Source organism: Hemitrygon akajei, chromosome 22 (genome assembly GCF_048418815.1).
Source record: "Hemitrygon akajei chromosome 22, sHemAka1.3, whole genome shotgun sequence".
Taxonomy (NCBI): Eukaryota; Metazoa; Chordata; class Chondrichthyes; order Myliobatiformes; family Dasyatidae; genus Hemitrygon; species Hemitrygon akajei.
In genome coordinates, this window is record NC_133145.1 from 67,529,920 (window position 1) to 67,547,516 (window position 17,597).

The following is a 17,597-nucleotide window of genomic DNA, read 5'->3' on the forward strand; positions in this document are numbered from 1 at the left end:
ACAGTCTCCCCTCTCTACAGCAGAGCGATCCCCCAGCGATTTAAAGGCAGGCAGCCACTGCTCACTTTCCACATTCACCTCAAGGCTTCATTGCTTTAATCAGCAAATGATGGAAGCTTTAATCAGTGAAATGGAGTCGAACATCACTCGCGCCCTGACCTGCAGCCTTCTTGCCACAAGTTTCTCGCACTCTGTCCTCTTAGAGACTACAGATCACCAAACTGCAAATTTGCTAGTGAGTTAACCGGCACCTTATCGAAGATGCAAACCTCTCAGCGAGGGCAACCCTCCATTTATTGACTGGGAACTAGTCAAGAGGTTAATTGTTTTCATGAGGATTAGGGGAACTAAGGCTGAGACAGAGCGGATATGCAGAGAATGTTTCCTCTAGTGGGGGAATTTAGGACTAGAGGGCACCTCAGACTAGAAGGATGTCCCTTTAGAACAGAGATGAGGAGGGATTTCTTTAGCCAGAGGGTGGTGAATCTGTGGATTTCATTGGCATAGTTAGCTGTGGAGTCCAAGTCATTGAGTATATTTAAAGTGGAGGCTAACAGCTTCTTGATTAGTAAGGGCGATACAAGTTATGGACAGAAGGCAGGAGAATAGAGTTGAGAGGGATGATAAATCAGATATTATGGAGTGGCAGAGCAGACTCATTGGGCTGATTCTGCTCCTATGTCTTATGGGGTATTATGTAGAGAACAGCAGATACATGGGAGTAAGTTATAGGCCGGGATCTAACCGTGAAGTGAATGGGGCTTTAGACATAAACTAATAGATACCTAGAAGGGGGTTACAGGAGTTTCATAGGCTTGATGTTGTGAATGAAGCTACATATCCAAGGCAATAAATTACTATTGTGTGATCCTTCCTTGGCCAGGAAGCAAGAGGTGTTCGACAAATGCTCGCTCATGATGAACAATCTGGAGGGTGAGCCCCATGAAGCTGAAGTTCTCGTTTCCAACAAGGTGCAGCAGAAGAAGCCTTCGTTCCTCCTAGCTCTGTGCAAGACCTTTGCTCCGTACTTCCTTGTGGGATCAGCACTGAAGTTTTGCCAGGACTTGCTGTCCTTTGTCAATCCACAGCTTCTCAAGTACGACATTTATAGTCTAAAGTTACTAATTATTTCTCATATTGAATCCTTATCTCAATTCTGTCCAACATTTCTTGAAAGAAAAAGCAGCATTTTAATTTACTCCAGCTGGTCATTTACATTCTAACCTTGTCTGATTTCCTCTGGGATATTAAGAAGGATCCTTGTCCCCTCTCATTCCTGCTATAGAATGAATTACAAATCTCCACACGAAGATGGGAGTTCCTGGGTCAATGCTCCCCACACCTGACTCCAGAGAAGGCGAGCAGAAAAACCAGGCTGCAACTTCTCCCAAGTTTGTCCAAAGGTGGCATAGAAGTGGGGAGTAGGAGAGGGGAAGATGGGAATGAAAGATTAAACTCACATAGTATAGCACAGGCATCGTGGTCCTCTGATACATAACCCTATGGTTCTGATGCAGTGTTTCCTTCTATAGATGTTACTCGACCCACTGAATTCTTCCAGCAGATTGTTTGTAACATAACCCTGCACCCTTTTCATTTGCTTTCCCTACGTTCTCATCAAATTTCACTCCCTCTCACCCCAACCAATTCTACCACACACGATGGTTGTCCGTCATGTCCAACAATGACAGGAAACAGGGAACCTGTGGAGGAGAGTTTTTAAAGTGGAAAGCTGTTGCAGTGGGGCAGTTCCACTCTGTCAACCTCAGAAGTCCGGGTCCAGTGGTTCGAGCATCACAAACTGGGGTCTTCCTTGGTGGCAGTGATGACCATGACGTCTTCTGTGCTTTGTCATCCCTTCGCTCTTCACAGTGCATTACACTACCACCTTTCTGTCCTTTGGATTTCAAATCTCATCCACCCAGTTAGCCAGAGTTGACTTTGCATGCTAGGACAGGCACGTCGCTTTTTCACCGGAGTATGAGGCCGCACACTACCCTCATCTGGTTAGCCTGCCTGTCGAAGCGATGTACCGGGGTGTGGTTGCTCTTGCATGCAAGTGGCTACTTGGAGCTGCAGGTGACAGCTGAGTGTCTGGTAGAGATCAAAGGTGAGTGAACTGTCCTAGGATGGACATGACAAACCCTCCCACTAGAGGGGCTACCCCTCCCTGGACATCCTGTACACCCCACCACATATATATGCACGATTTAACCCCTGTGTCTTTGGGACTTGGGAAATAATTGGTGCCACAGTAGTGTAGTAGTTAGCACAATGCTATTACAGTTTGAGGCATCAGAGTTCAATCCCAGTGCTCTCTGCAAGGAGTCTCTTACATTCTACCCTTGCAGTGCGTGGGTTTTCCCGGCTGCTCGAGTTTCCTCCCAAAGACGTACCAGGTAGGTTAATTGGTCACTGTAAGTTGTCCCGTGATTTGGTTAGGGTTAACTTGGGGGTGTCAGAGGTTTCTGGGTGGCATGGCTGAAAGAGTTGGAAGGGCCTACTCTGCACTCATTAAATAAATTAAAATAAATAATTCAGAGCAAAGCCCCACATCATGGGATGAGGTTCAAACTGCACAGGATTAAACCCTGTCGTTGGGATTTGAAGCAGCAACTCTACCAGATGAGGAGGAGGAATTTCTTTAGCCAGAGAGTGGTGAATTTGTTGCCACAGGCAGCTGTGAAAGCTAAGTCAGTATGTATATTTAAGGCAGAGGTTGATAGATTCTTGATTGGTTGGGGCATGAAGGGGTATGGGAAGAAGGCAGGAGATTGGGACTGAGAGGAAAATTGGATCAGTCATGATAAAATGGTGGAGTAGACTCAATGGGCCAAATGGCCTAATTCTGCTCCTATATCTTATGGTCTTATAGAGCCAGGTTGCCTGGTAAACTCTTTTATGTAGGTGAGTTGGTGATGTGCTGTATGATTGCTGGCCTGGGCGTAGTCACTGACACGTTCTCCTGCTCTCTCTCTTTCAGCGTGTTGATTTCATTCATTAAAAACCCTGAGGCCAGGACTTGGTGGGGATATGGCATCGCTATTCTGATGTTCATCTCCACGGCCCTGCAGACCCTCCTCCTCCACCAGCACTTCCACTATTGCTTTGTGACTGGCATGCGACTACGGACAGCCATCGTTGGAGCCATATACCGCAAGGTGAGAGAGCACATAGGGTTGGAGATGGTGGCTAATAATGAAGAGAGAGAATTTAAGTGTCACTCTGGCTTGACTGAAAGCAGAGGTTTAGTTTAGTTCTATTTGTCGCATAAGACATAGGAACAGAATTAGGCCATCTGGACCATAGAGTATACTCTGCCATTCAATCATGGCTGATCCTTTTTTTAAAAATCTCCTCCTCAACCTCAGTTCCCAGCCTTCTCCCTGTAACCTTTGATGCCATGTCCAATCAAGAATATATCAATCTCTGCCTTACGTACCCCCAATAACCTGGCCTCCACAGCTGCATGGCAACAAATTCCACAAATTTACCACCCTTTGGCTAAAGAAATTTCTCCACATCTCTGTTTTGAAAGGGTGCCCCTCTATCCTGAGAATGTGCCCTCTTCTCCTGGACTCTCCCACCATGGGAAACATCCTTTCCACATTTAATCTGTCTAGGTCTTTCAACATTTGAAAGGTTTCAATGAGATCCCCCCTCATCCTTCTGAATTCCAGCGAGTACAGACCCAGAGCCATCAAACATTCCTCGTATGATAACCCTTTCATTCCTGGAATCATCCTTGTGAACCTCCTCTAGACCCTGTCCAATGCCAGCACATCTCTTCTAAGATGAGGGGCCCAAAACTGTACACAATACTCAAGGTGAGGCCTCACCAGTGCCTTATAAAGCCTCAGCATCACATCCCTGCTCTTGTATTCTCGACCTCTTGAAATGAATGCGAACATGGCATTTGCCTTCATCACCACCAACTCAACCTGCAAGTTAACCTTTAGGATGTTCTGCACAAGGACTCCCAAGTCTCTCTGCATCTTAGATTCCTGGATTTTCTCCCCATTTAGAAAATAGTCTGCACATTTATTTCTACTACCAAAGTGCATGAACATGCATTTTCCACATTGTATTTCATTTGCCACTCTTTTGCCCATTCTCCTAATTTGTCTAAGTCCTTCTGCATCCTGTCTGTTTCCTCAACACTACCTGCCCCTCCACCAATCTTCGTATCATCTACAAACTTGGCAACAAAGCAAACTATTCCATCATCTAAATCATTTATATACAGCATAAAAAGAAGTGGTCCCAAAATTGACCCCTGCAGAACAGCAATGGTCACTGGCAGCCAACTAGAAAAGGATCCTTTTATTCTCCCCTGAATTAAATTTTTTTTTTACTATATTCTGTAACTTACAGACAGTGTCCCTGACAGAACGTTTCACTTTCCAGGTTTATTTTAATAGTTGGATATAAATATTTAAAATGCCATCAAGCCTCTCAATTCCCTGAATAACTAAAACCCTGTGCATGCATTTTTCTAGAATGAACTTGTTGACTATACCTCTCCTGCCTGACTGGTTAGTGAATTCCAAAGCTCCACTCCCTTCTATAATTTGTTTAAACTCTGCACGTATGTGTGCAGCTGATACCAAGGGGCCTATACACATTTTGGCTGAGAGTTTTAAATCTCAGTTTTAACCCTAATTATCTCATAATTCCACCATAGAATTTCAACTGTCTCCTTGTAATTACCTCCCATCTCATAGAAGCAAACTCATTGTTCCCAATCATCCTGCAGTCCTTGAAAGCTGGAGTTTTCAGTACCCAGTCCTGACCGACTGGTAGACAAGTCTGGGCAAAGGATATCCCGCCATTCCCTCTCATCCTGTATGATATTTATTTTATTCCTCATTTCACTATGATATTTGGCCAGATGCCTTTCTTGGCTGTCTGTCCTGAAGAAGTATCTTGGCCTGAAACATCAACTCAATTTTTCCTCTCCATAGATGCTGTCTCCAGCATTCCTCCAACATTTTTTGTGTTGTAGTTGTCTATTCAACTGTGCAGACTAAAGCAATATGAGTATTAAAGATTAACAATTAGTTTTTTTTGTCACATGTGTATCAAAACGTACAGTGGACTGCATCGTCTTTATGCCAAGGCCCAACAAGGTTTAATGATGTGCTGGGGTAGCCCACTGGGATTGCCACACTTCTGATGCCAACACTGCTTGCCCACAACTTACTCATACATCTTTGGAACGTGGGAGGAAACCTGGCACTCAGAGAAATCCACATGTCATGGGGATAATATATGAACTCCTTACAGACAGCAGCAGGAATTGAACCCAGGTTGCTGGCACTGTAAAGTGTTGTGCTAATCACTATGTAACCATGCTGCTTAAATCTTCTACTATTCTACTTCCTTCCTTTCACTTGCTTTGGAACGCTCACTAACACCACCTTTCCCCCCACAACCATCTGTATAGTCCTCACCAACCATGTTTACGCGTTTCTCTAAGATCCAGGTCTCAGCCCTCATTGGCTGGAGCCCTGTTGGTCAGCAGCCAATGTGTGATGGGCAGTGCTAGGTCTTTCCTTCTGTCTTTAACCTCACAATGAGCAACTTCATATGATCAGGTTTTGCAGATCTTCCTTCCCTATCTCATTTGAAGGATTTGTGATCTGTCTCTAGTCAGCCCCCATGCTCTCCAAGGCAATCTCTTCAGAAACTCCAGCCCACGCTCCATTATGTCTTTGCATAGTTAAAGCACACTCAGTGTCTGTAAGCAGGGGAGATTCAGGTAGACTTACTGTCTACAGACTCCAATGTGTTGCTATCTAGACATGCATGTTTCATTGCCACATATGAAATGGTATTTATATATTTTAAATTGTTTTTTGTTTTTCTTTACACACTAACTTGTGCCCAACATTAAAACATTGATAATACTGTATTTCAAATACTTACTTTACACAAATTGCTGCAGTTTGTTCGAGGCAAAAATTAATCCCTCCCGACCACATGTATGGGGTTGAATGGGATCTGGTATGAAATGACAGAGCAGACTCGATAGGCTGAATGGCCTAATTCTTCTCCTATGTCTTATGGACCTGTCTGCATGAAGTTCCCATCCTCCATACGTGCCCATTACCCCAGCTAGTGAAGCACATGCCTTATGAATCACGCAGTCCAATCATACTATTTATGATATTTAAAGCACTTCAATAGATTTAGGAAGCCAGGCTGGTTAATCAGAGGTCTTTGAGAACATAAAATGATTCGGCAGAAGATGCAGTCAGGTATGTAGTCACCTCATGGACCTACTCACCCTCCCAGTGAAGGTGACATGTGAAGATACTTCTACTAGGTGGTTGCAAGAGGTCCTTGTTGACCAAGGAGGAATTCATGATTTTTGTGAATCTCTGTGCTTTTTATAATATATGGGGGTGGATATCAGAGGTCAGTTTGTTTTTACACGGAGTGTGTTATATGCATGTTATATGCCAGGGGTGGTGGTAGAGGCAGATATTTGAGGAACATTCAGGAGATTCTTAGGATGATAGAAAATGGAAGTTTACGTGGGAGGAAAGGTTTAGATTGATTTTGAAGTAGGTTAAGAGGTCAGCACAGCATCGCGGGCCAAAGGGACTATACTGTGCTGCATAGTGTTTCAGTTTCTATGAATGAACCTGTGTGTTGGACTATACCCCAGGAACATCCTTTGTTTGTGAAGTCCACACACTGGGACAGGGGACTCCTGACCTGAGGTTCCTGAGGACTAAATCCTGGGCAGATGGGTGAGGTTATGTCAATTTCATGGTGAGATATGAACATCCTAGGAATAAACAAAAACGAACAATGTTCATCTGATGTTTGCTTTTATATTTGTTTAATGTTTTAGTCTTTGATCATCACAAATTCTGCAAAACGATCGTCGACTGTTGGGGAAATTGTGAATCTAATGTCCGTGGATGCACAAAGATTCATGGACCTCACTGCTTTCCTGAACATGCTGTGGTCTGCACCACTCCAAATTTGCCTGGCTCTCTACTTTCTATGGCAGGTACACCCTTCCTTGTCCCCTTACCAAAGGAGGAAATGTAGCCTCGAGTGGGCAGCTGCTGCTAGGTGATGTAACACCCTGGTTCACATTTTTACTGCTGTGCTGTAGGTATTTCATTTTAGCGATTCTGTAAGAGCAGACTGTTGTGCTTATAGCATGTTTGGATTATTGTTGAAGATAAGGGATGCTGAGGAATGTATCTCATCCAGTTGGAATGGTGGAATTGGGAGGTTTTGTGAGGGAGACTAAGGTTGGTCTTAGGTTTTTTTTTGTTCAGTGAGAGATGAAGAGAGAAGACGCTGGAGAGAACCTGGCATAGGATTCGACCTGGTGGGGACCATGATTCAGTGGAGCCAGGTGCCGGGGTCTACTGAGGACTGGAGAATATGTGTGACTTTTGGAAGAGTTGAGCTCCAACTGGTGCATATTTGACTGTTTAATTGTAATGTACCCTTTTTTTCTTTACTTTCATTTCTTTTCTAACCATTTAGTTAAGATTCATAAATATAATTCCTTTAATCATATACAGTGTGCTGTCTGTTATTTCTTGGCACTGAGTTGTAACAGGGTAACAAATTACACAGCATCCAGACAAACCAGGGTTTGGGGTGGGAGAGCCGTCTCAATCTCACAGGTTTGGCAGGAGCAGAGTGTGTATTCCCTAGACTTACGCAGTCAAGGTGTTGCCTGGTGAGAAAGTACAGGTGATGCTTGGTGGTGAGAGGGTACAGACAGTGTTTGGTGAGATGGTACAGGTGGTGTTTGGTGAAAAGGCACAGGTCGTGCTTGTTGAGAATGTACAGGTGCTTGGTGATGAGAAGGTACAGGCACCAATACGTCTATGTGTTCTTTTCCAGTACCTGGGTCCTTCTGTCCTGGCAGGTGTTGCCGTTATGATTCTGCTCATCCCTTTCAATGCCATGATAGCCGTAAAAAGCAGGAGCTTTCAGGTATGTTAGTGATTGATACGTCATTGCTCCCTTAACCCTTTCCCATTCCCTCTTGTTGAACATGGAACAGTAAAATACAATACAGGCCCTATGGCCCACAATGTTACACAGATCTTTTAACCTACCCTGAGATCAATCTAACCCTTCCCTCCCAGATAGCTGTCCATTTTTTAAATTATCCATGTGTTTATCTAAGATTCTCTTAAATGTCCATGTATTTGTCTGTACCATCACCCTTGGCTTCATGTTCCTCACACCCACCACTCTTCCTCTGTCATCCCCCTCTATACTTTCCCACTAACACCCTCTGATATTAGCCATCATGCACAGTGTGTCTTCCCATTCTGTGCTGCAGGTTCAACAGATGCAGTACAAAGACTTGCGGATCAAGCTGATGAACGAGATCCTGAATGGTATAAAGGTGCTGAAACTGTATGCCTGGGAGGCATCCTTTGAGGAAAAGATCCTGAGCATTCGAGAGAAGGAGCTGAAAATTCTGAAGAAAGCAGCCTATCTCAATGCCCTCTCCACCTTCACCTGGACAACTGCTCCTTTTTTTGTGAGTAACTGATCCTTTCCCTAACCAATTAGAACTTCTAAGCTGGAAAACAGAGGACAGGAGCAGAAAAGGGCCCAATCCACAGTTAATGGAATTGTGGCTGATGGCTTGTTCACTTTCTTTCCTGATCATTGTATTCCTTGGTGTTTATTTTTGAAGATCTACCTGTTTTGGCATTGTGGTGTAGTGATTAACGTAACTCATTACAGCGCCAGTGATCCTGCCTCTCTGTAAGGATTGTGTATGTTCTCCCTGAGTTTCCTCAAGATGCTGTGGTTTCCTGCCACTTTCCAGACACATGTTCCCTCATTGCACCACTTTTTAAAAATGTATTTCTTTCTGTAATTTATAAATTTCTATGTATTACACTGTAATCCTGCTGCAAAACAACTCGCCTCATGACATTTGTCCGTGATAATAAACCTGATTCTGTGTTAGCAAGTTTTGGCCATGCTATGTTGTCACCGGAATGCGTGGCCGTCCCCAGTACATCCTCGGACTGTGTTAGTTGTTAATGCATTTCACGGTATGTTTCCACGTACCTAACCTTTAATCCTGGTGTCGAGTTTCCACTGCCACTAATGTCCAGAGTCCCAGATTTTGCAGTCTTCTGAGCAAGAAAGTCTATTTCCTGTCCTAACCATCTGATCCAATGAGCTGAATCTATGACAGCTCCCACCCTGCCCCCAGTGCTAGTCTGACATCTCCAACATTTGCTCTCTCCATTTTTGGAGGAGGTTAGTGAATTGTGGATATGCTATGTTGATGCTGGAATGTGTGCTGATACTGGTGGGCTGTCCCCACCACATCAGACTGTGGTGGTTGTTGATGCAAACAATGCATTTCACTATGTTATGATGTGCATGTGACAAATAAAACTAATCTAACGTCATCTGTACCTAACCCAAGCAATCACTGCCATGGGATGTCTGCTTGGTTCTTGCAGTGGTCAGTACTGGTTTGCAGTTTTGAACTATTGTTGACAGAATTTCAGATGGTGATGAGTGAGAAACCTGTGGTATCATATCAACAACCTTGCACTTCACATCAGTAAGTCCAAGGAATTGATTGTGGACTTCAGGAAGGGGAAGTCAAGGGAACACACACCAATAATTGAGGGATCTGCAATGGAAAGGGTGAGCAGTTTCAAGTTCCTGGGTGTCATCATGTCTGAAGATCTAGCCTGTTGTCCACATATTGATGCAATTACAAAGAAGTGGCTATATTTCATCAGGAGGTTGAGGAGACTTGGTATGACACTAAAGACTCTTGCAAATTTTTACAGAAGTACCACGGAGAGCATCCTAACTGGTTGCATCACCATCTGGTGTGGAGGGGCCACAGCACAGGATTGGAAAAAGCTGCAGAAAGTTGTAAACTCAGCCAGTTTCATTGTGGGCACTACCTCCCCAGCGTCAATAACACCTTTGAAAGGCAATGCCTCAAGAAGACAACATCCATCATTAAGGATCCCCATCACCTAAGACTTGCCCTCTTTTCATTGCTACCATCGAGGAGGAGGTACAGGAGCCTGAAGACACACTATCAGTGTTTTGGGAACAGCTTCTCCTCCTCCACAATCAGATTCCTGAATGGACAATTAACCCATGAACACTACTTTCTATTTTTGCTTCCCTTTTTTGCATTACTTATTTTCTATATATATTTCCTATTGTATTTTATAGCTTTTTAAATTATTATGTATTGCTATGTAGTGCTGCAGCAAAACAGCAAATTTCATGATATATGCCAGTGATCTATCCTCAATCCCAGGGCACTGGTGCTGATAGCACCGCACACATGTGGGTGTGAACTTATCTCTATCCAGCAGCAGGTACATAAAAAGGGCCTGGAGGATCTTCAGGAACTCCAGCCACCCCAAAACACAAACTGTTTCAGCTGTTTCTGTCTGGCAAATGGTAACAACGGGCTTCAGGACAGCTTCTTTCACCAGGCCATCAGATTTATCAATACACATTGATCTGACTGTACACACGTATATAAAACAATTATGTTACAATCTTAGAGTTTGGGTAATATCCTCCCACATTTCCCCTCTTATTGTTTGTACATTGCGTTGGAGACTCAACTTAAAGATTTATACTCCCTTGGGTGTAAGAAATAGGATAAATACAAACACAAATATTAAGCCTGATTCTGATGCAGATTTTATTTAATGTTATTGTTAGCAGTGTTATTTATTCTTTTCCAGGTTGCCTTGACAAGCTTTGCAGTGTATGTGTACATGGATGAGAATAACGTGTTGGATGCACAGAAAGCCTTTGTCTCCCTCTCCCTCTTCAATATCCTACGGTTTCCACTCAATATGCTGCCTCAGGTCATCAGCAGCATCGTCCAGGTGAGTACGCAACATCCACCTGAGAGCCCACCTGTCCTACAAAGGTGGACCCACCTGGGGAATGGTAGAAGTAGCAAAGCAGTAGGGAAGGGTAGAGGTGGTCTGGCTGCAAGGCTGCCTGTTCCGGGTGGTGAAGTGTTGACTGTGCAATGGAATTGGCCAACACCCATTTTTGCCCTTGAACCATGAAAGAAAGTTTGGCATTTCCATTATTTCCTGTACAGCCTCATGACATCCCAGGATTACTCACTCTGGACCAGTCCCTTACCCATTCATGAGGGTTCTCTAATCATAGGGCTCCTCTGCCCCGTTGTTGTCCTTCATCAGTTGAGGTGGTCTTTCAGCTCAGTGATGGTCCTGTAGTTTTGATAACAAGGGATGAAGATGTATGATTCTGACTGTAGGTGGGGGTGGGAGATGCTGACGACTTAATACGTTGCTGACAGTGCAGTGTCTTCTTCCTGATGTTGAATGTATCTGCAATGATCTCAGCTATCTCACCCCAGCTCACATGCGGCCTGCTTTGATTAGTCTTCCTTGTTCTGATGCTCTCTCCTGATCTTACTCTCAGGCCACTGTTTCACTCAAACGATTACAAAATTTCCTGAGCCACGATGAGCTGGACCTCACAAGTGTTGAGCGAGTGAAGACTGCAACAGGTAACCCTGTGTCATATCTGAACCCATCTCAATGTCAAATGGACTGTTCCTTTATCTTCCAGTCTTGGAGCACCCTCTCTTATTATTGCCTCTCTTTTTATGTTTCCCACTTCCACCTCCCTTTTCCCTTCAGTCTCTTTTTGCCTTTTATTTGGGCTTCTTCCCACTCCCTTTCTGTTAAAAGATTTCAGCCGAAACCTCAACTGTTCATTCTACTCCATAGATACTGCTTGACTTGCTTTCTTCCAGCATTTTGAGTGCGCTGTTCTGGATCTCTAGCATCTGCAGAATCGTTTGTGTTTATCGTCTTTTTGCCTCTGTTTGACTCTCTTCCTTTTTCTCTCTTTATTACACTGTTTCTGTCTCTTCCTGAGTTAGAAAAGTGGGATGTGACCACAGGTGGAAAGTCTGCGTATGTAAAACTGCTGGATTCAGGAATGAGTCGCAAAGTCTGCTGTGTTCCCCCACCCCCAATTTCTTAAATCCTCCCTCTCGCTTCCCCACTTCTCAGAGTTGTAAATGTTTGGAATTCTCTACCCACGATGAAATCTGTGGGTCCTTTCATCAAGGCAAGGATAGTAGGAAATAAGGCGTTAGTACAGGAAGTGGCAGTGAAGTAGGAGCTCAGAGTGATCTTATCGAACAGTGTGAATCCTTTCAGAATGGTAATTGCTCATGGTCTGCACACTACCTTCCATCTAGGGGCAGTGAGAAAGAAGGAAGATAAATCAAAGCTTATGATTAGCTTAAACCCTTCCCAGCAGTTCTAGTAAACCTGCCCGTAAGAATATTTATTTGATTGGACTGTACATTGGTCTCCTTCAGTTTTTTGGTGTTTTCTATCTTGTGGCCAGTAGCCGAGTGGGTAACCTGTTAGTTCTTTATGTGTGATGGGTGGGGGTGGGTCAGGGGATTTTGATGCTACTGTCGTTTGTTTTTGCGAGTGAGGAGGTCTGGGATTGTTATTATTGCAGACTTGATGGGCTGAATGGCCTAATTCTGCACCTGTGTCTGATATCTTCTAAGCATTAGCCAGGAAATAGGGGCAAGAGCCAATGAGCAGTTCAGCCTTAACCTTGTTGAAGAGAGTGTAGATTGTTGGGACCATTTATGGCACTCTCTTTCTACCAGCGCTGCCTCTCCTACTCTATCCTCCTGTGACCCTCTCTCTTTCACCCCTCTCTAACGCAGACCCACCTACCCCACACCATCTCAGGCTCTTCTGTGTTTACAGGGCACTCGATCACAGTAGAGAATGGGAAGTTCAGTTGGGGGAAAGAAGACCCAGTTGTTCTGGAGAGGTAAGGTTTAATTGTATTTCTCACAGTGTTGGCCCCAGCAGTCTGAAAATTTCCTAGGAATGAAATAGGGTTATGATAAATATGAAATTCCTCTTGTTTAGGTGGTGGTTCCACAAGAGGCTGATTGGAAGAAGGAATTCCTGGTGCTGGGAATCACAGTGAGGACTGGGAATCTGCAGTAGAGGAATCATGAGCTATTAAATTTTGCCTCACTGGGTGGTTCAGTGTTGCTGCTCAGGCCAATGCAAATGATTGTACCCAGGGAGAAGGCAGATGAATGGTGTTGAGAAGGATGATAAATCAGCCAGGATGGAGAGGTGGAGTAGACTATTAGTGATGGCCTAATACTGCTCCGTTACCCTATGGTCTTTGGTCTTATGCAAACTGGCAGTGCTGAGGGTGCCACATAATGGGTTACTGCACAACTTAACAGCTCATTAGATTGGTGAGGAAATTTATTGGAATTTTTGGGCTGCCATGGTAGCTTAGTGGTTACAGCTCGCATCAGAATTCAGAGTTCATTTTTGACGTTGTCTGTAAGAAGTTTATATGTCTTTCCCATGAGTGTGTGGGTTTCCTCCAGGTGTTCCAGTTCCTAAGATGTACTGGTCAGGTCAGTAGGTTAATTGGTCACATGGGTGCCATTGGGCAGCGTGGGCTCATTGGGCCGGAAGGGCCTGTTACTGTGCTGTACCTCTAAGTAGATAAAACAATATGTACGGTGGGTGCTGAATGAATGTTGCCCCTTGTGGAGGTATCTTAAGAGGTTAGTTTTGCAGTAAGATGTTGCCCATTTCAGAGATGGGGAACTTCTTGCAGCAGATGGTGTGTTCTGGAATTCTGTCCCCCAGGGTCCTGTGGGAGGAGAGTCAGTAAAAACATTCAGGGGTGGGGTCTGACAGCCACTTTCACCACAAAGCAGTTGAGGGGTGTGGGAAAAGAGTGGATGTGGTGCTGAGACCGGAGCTGATCGGAAACTCCTGCTGCTTCACACATTCAAATAAATTATCTTATTTTGACCCCAGCCATGGTAACACCATTGGACAGTTAGAGGAGGTTTCCCCAGTGTGGAATTGGTTAATATGAGAGGCATAATTTTAAAGTGATTAGAGGGAAGTATGGGGAGGATGTCAGGTGTAGTTTTGTTTACAAGAGTGGTGGGTGTGTGGAATGTGCTTTCAGGGTGGTGATACATTAGAAACATTTAAGAAACTCTTAGATAGGCACATGGATGATAGAAAAATGAAGGGCTCTGTAGGAGGGGAGAGCTAGATTGATACTGGAGTAGGTTTGTAAGGTTGGTACAACATCATAGGCCAAAGAGCCTCTACTGTGCTGCAATGTTCTAAGTTCTACGAAACTTGCTGTAGCCACTTAGTTCACAGACAAGTTTTGTGTCCTCACTGATTGTCTGAAGGCTGAACTAGATTGCCAACAGCAGCATAGTAAAGGATATCCTTTGCTTCAGAGGGAAATAGGCTGTCCCATTTCCGCTATGGTTTTGCTGGCCGGGCCAACTGAGGTCATGTTCCAGGCGGGTGATGGGAACTGTTGTCAGCCTCTGCCTTTGAAGAGACTAGGCATTAGGGCGTGAAAGAGAGCCCTGCTGTCACACGCTTGTTTTCCACTGTTCTTAAGCACTTGGCTGAATGGAGGTGTGGCTCAGCCAGCTGTTGACCACTGCCCGACAACTGCTGCAGGAGTTCTGGGGAGGGTCGGCAGTGGGTGAGAGCAGACGTAGGGGCAAGGAGGGACTGCATAGCTCACAACACACACCACTAGACAAGGTGCTCTATATTGAAAGGGGACTTGGTTGTCTGTTAATATCAGTATCGTATACTGGCTTTCCTGAATAAATTTCTCAACCATGACTCCCAAGGATTGTATGCAGGATGAATGAATCCAGGCCGCAATTTATCCAAGGACCTTTTTAGCCTGAACCCCCTGGTTTTATGCTATTGGCTCACTCTGGACCTCAGATTTAATGGAGAGTTCTACAGTACCTAGTAATTCTGTAATTCTGGGATCAGTCAGGGTCTGTCCAGGTGAGCCATAAGTGGATCCAGCCTGCAAACCTCAACCATCCGTTTGGGGAGGTCTTGGGTAAACTGAGTCCCCCATTGCAGTCCCCAGTACTGAGCCAGGGCAAGGTGACTCGAACACTTCTCCACCCTACCCCCACCAGTGCCCCCCTTCTGTGACAGGTGATCCAGTAGGAGCAAAGGTACAAGGAACCCGTGCAGATTGTGAACATCTCCACCTCCACTTTGTAATGATGGAAATGCACGGATTTAATAAAGGCGAACTTTCCAGACATCATGTCTCCCGCTTCTCCAGTCTTCCCATTGTGGGAGAAGATTAGCTTTATTTGTCACATGTACATCAAAGTAAAATGCGCCATATGAATCAATGGTAACACAGTCTGAGGATGTGCTGGGGGCAGCCCGTAAGTGTTGCCCATGCTTCTAGCATCAATATAGCTGCCCACAACTCACTAGCCCTGACCCACGTGTCTTTGGAATGTGGGAGGAAACCTAAGCAATCGGAGGAAACCCACGTGGTCGTGGGGAGAATATTCAAACCCCTTACAAGCAGTGACAAGAGTTGGACAGCGATCACTGGCACTGTAAAGCTTTGTGCTACCATGCTGTCCCATGAAATCCAGTTGTGTGACCTGCCTATGGTTTGTTCAATCCAGGATCAATCTGGCTATTCCTCAAGGCTCCCTGGTGGCAGTGGTCGGCCAGGTTGGGTGTGGCAAGACTTCGCTGATTTCAGCTCTGCTGGGTGAGATGGAGAAACAGGATGGCAAAGTGTCAGTCCAGGTGGGTAACACGTCAAACACCGCTGTTCCACCGAGTTGTGGGGTGGGGGAGCACCTGCAAACATTGGTCAGGATTAGTGGGAAGGCACTGGAGAGTAAAGATTTATTTATTTAGAGATACAGCACAGTAACAGGCCCTCCCGACCCAATGAGTCTGCACTGTGCAATTACACCCATGTGATCGATTATGCTACTAACCTGTACTTCCTTGGAATGTGGGAGAAAACTGGATCATCTGGAGGAAAGCCATGTGATCACGTGGAGAACGTACTAACCCCTTACAGACAGTGATCATGGAGAGAACGTACAAACAATTTACAGACAGTGATCGCGGGGAGAACGTACAAACAATTTACAGACAGTGATCGCGGGGAGAACGTACAAACAATTTACAGACAGTGATCGCGGGGAGAACGTACAAACAATTTACAGACAGTGATCATGGAGAGAACATACAAACAATTTACAGACAGTGATCGCGGGGAGAAGGTACAAACAATTTACAGACAGTGAACATGGAGAGAACATACAAACAATTTACAGACAGTGATCATGGAGAGAACATACAAACAATTTACAGACAGTGATCGCGGGGAGAACGTACAAACAATTTACAGACAGTGATCGCGGGGAGAACGTACAAACAATTTACAGACAGTGATCGCGAGCAGAACGTACAAACAATTTACAGACAGTGATCGCGGGCAGAACGTACAAACATTTTACAGACAGTGATGGCGGGGAGAACGTACAAACAATTTACAGACAGTGATCGCGGGGAGAACGTACAAAAAATTTACAGACAGTGATCATGGAGAGAACGTACAAACAATTTACAGACAGTGATCGCGGGGAGAGCGTACAAACAATTTACAGACAGTGATCGCGGGGGGAACCGACAAACAATTTACAGACAGTGATCAAGGAAAGCGTACAGACAGTGATCAAGGAAAGCGTACAAACAATTTACAGACAGTGATCGCGGGGAGAACGTACAAACAATTTACAGACGTGATCGCGGGGAGAACGTACAAACAATTTACAGACAGTGATCGCGGGGAGAACGTACAAACAATTTACAGACAGTGATCGCGGGGAGAACGTACAAACAATTTACAGACAGTGATCGCGGAGAGAACGTACAAACAATTTACAGACAGAGATCGCGGGGAGAACGTACAAACAATTTACAGACAGTGATCGCGGGGAGAACGCGCAAACAATTTACAGACAGTGATCGCGGGGAGAACGTGCAAACAATTTACAGACAGTGATCGCGGGGAGAACGTGCAAACAATTTACAGACAGTGATCGCGGGGAGAACGTGCAAACAATTTACAGACTGTGATCGCGGGGAGAACGTACAATTTACAGACAGTGATCGCGTGGAGAACGTACAAACAATTTACAGACAGTGATCGCGGGAAGAACGTACAAACAATTTACAGACGTGATCGCGGGGAGAACGTACAAACAATTTACAGACAGTGATCGCGGGGAGAACGTACAAACAATTTACAGACAGTGATCGCGGGAAAAACGTACAAACAATTTACAGACGTGATCGCGGGGAGAACGTACAAACAATTTACAGACAGTGATCGCGGGGAGAACGTACAATTTACAGACAGTGATCGCGGGGAGAACGTAAAAACAATTTACAGACAGTGATCGCGGGGAGAACGAGCAAACAATTTACAGACAGTGATCGCGGGGGGAACGAGCAAACAATTTACAGACAGTGATCGCGGGGAGAACGAGCAAACAATTTACAGACATTGATCGCGGGGAGAACGTGCAAACAACTTACAGACATTGATCGCGGGGAGAACGTGCAAACAATTTACAGACAGTGATCGCGGGAAGAACGTACAAACAATTTACAGACGTGATCGCGGGGAGAACGTACAAACAATTTACA

General features: G+C 44.8%; 1 protein-coding gene across 1 annotated transcript in view; it reads left to right on the forward strand.

Moving 5' to 3' along the window:
- The window catches only part of LOC140714856 (ATP-binding cassette sub-family C member 3-like), a 188,134-nt gene that overhangs the window by 118,665 nt on the left and 51,872 nt on the right, over positions 1 to 17,597 (forward strand). Inside the window, exons 8-16 of the mRNA XM_073026539.1 lie at positions 884 to 1,096; positions 2,984 to 3,161; positions 6,863 to 7,024; positions 7,882 to 7,974; positions 8,330 to 8,533; positions 10,746 to 10,892; positions 11,464 to 11,551; positions 12,786 to 12,852; positions 15,551 to 15,677. Of these exons, the coding sequence (XP_072882640.1) occupies positions 884 to 1,096; positions 2,984 to 3,161; positions 6,863 to 7,024; positions 7,882 to 7,974; positions 8,330 to 8,533; positions 10,746 to 10,892; positions 11,464 to 11,551; positions 12,786 to 12,852; positions 15,551 to 15,677 (1,279 nt within the window). The remainder of the gene's footprint in view (positions 1 to 883; positions 1,097 to 2,983; positions 3,162 to 6,862; positions 7,025 to 7,881; positions 7,975 to 8,329; positions 8,534 to 10,745; positions 10,893 to 11,463; positions 11,552 to 12,785; positions 12,853 to 15,550; positions 15,678 to 17,597) is intronic.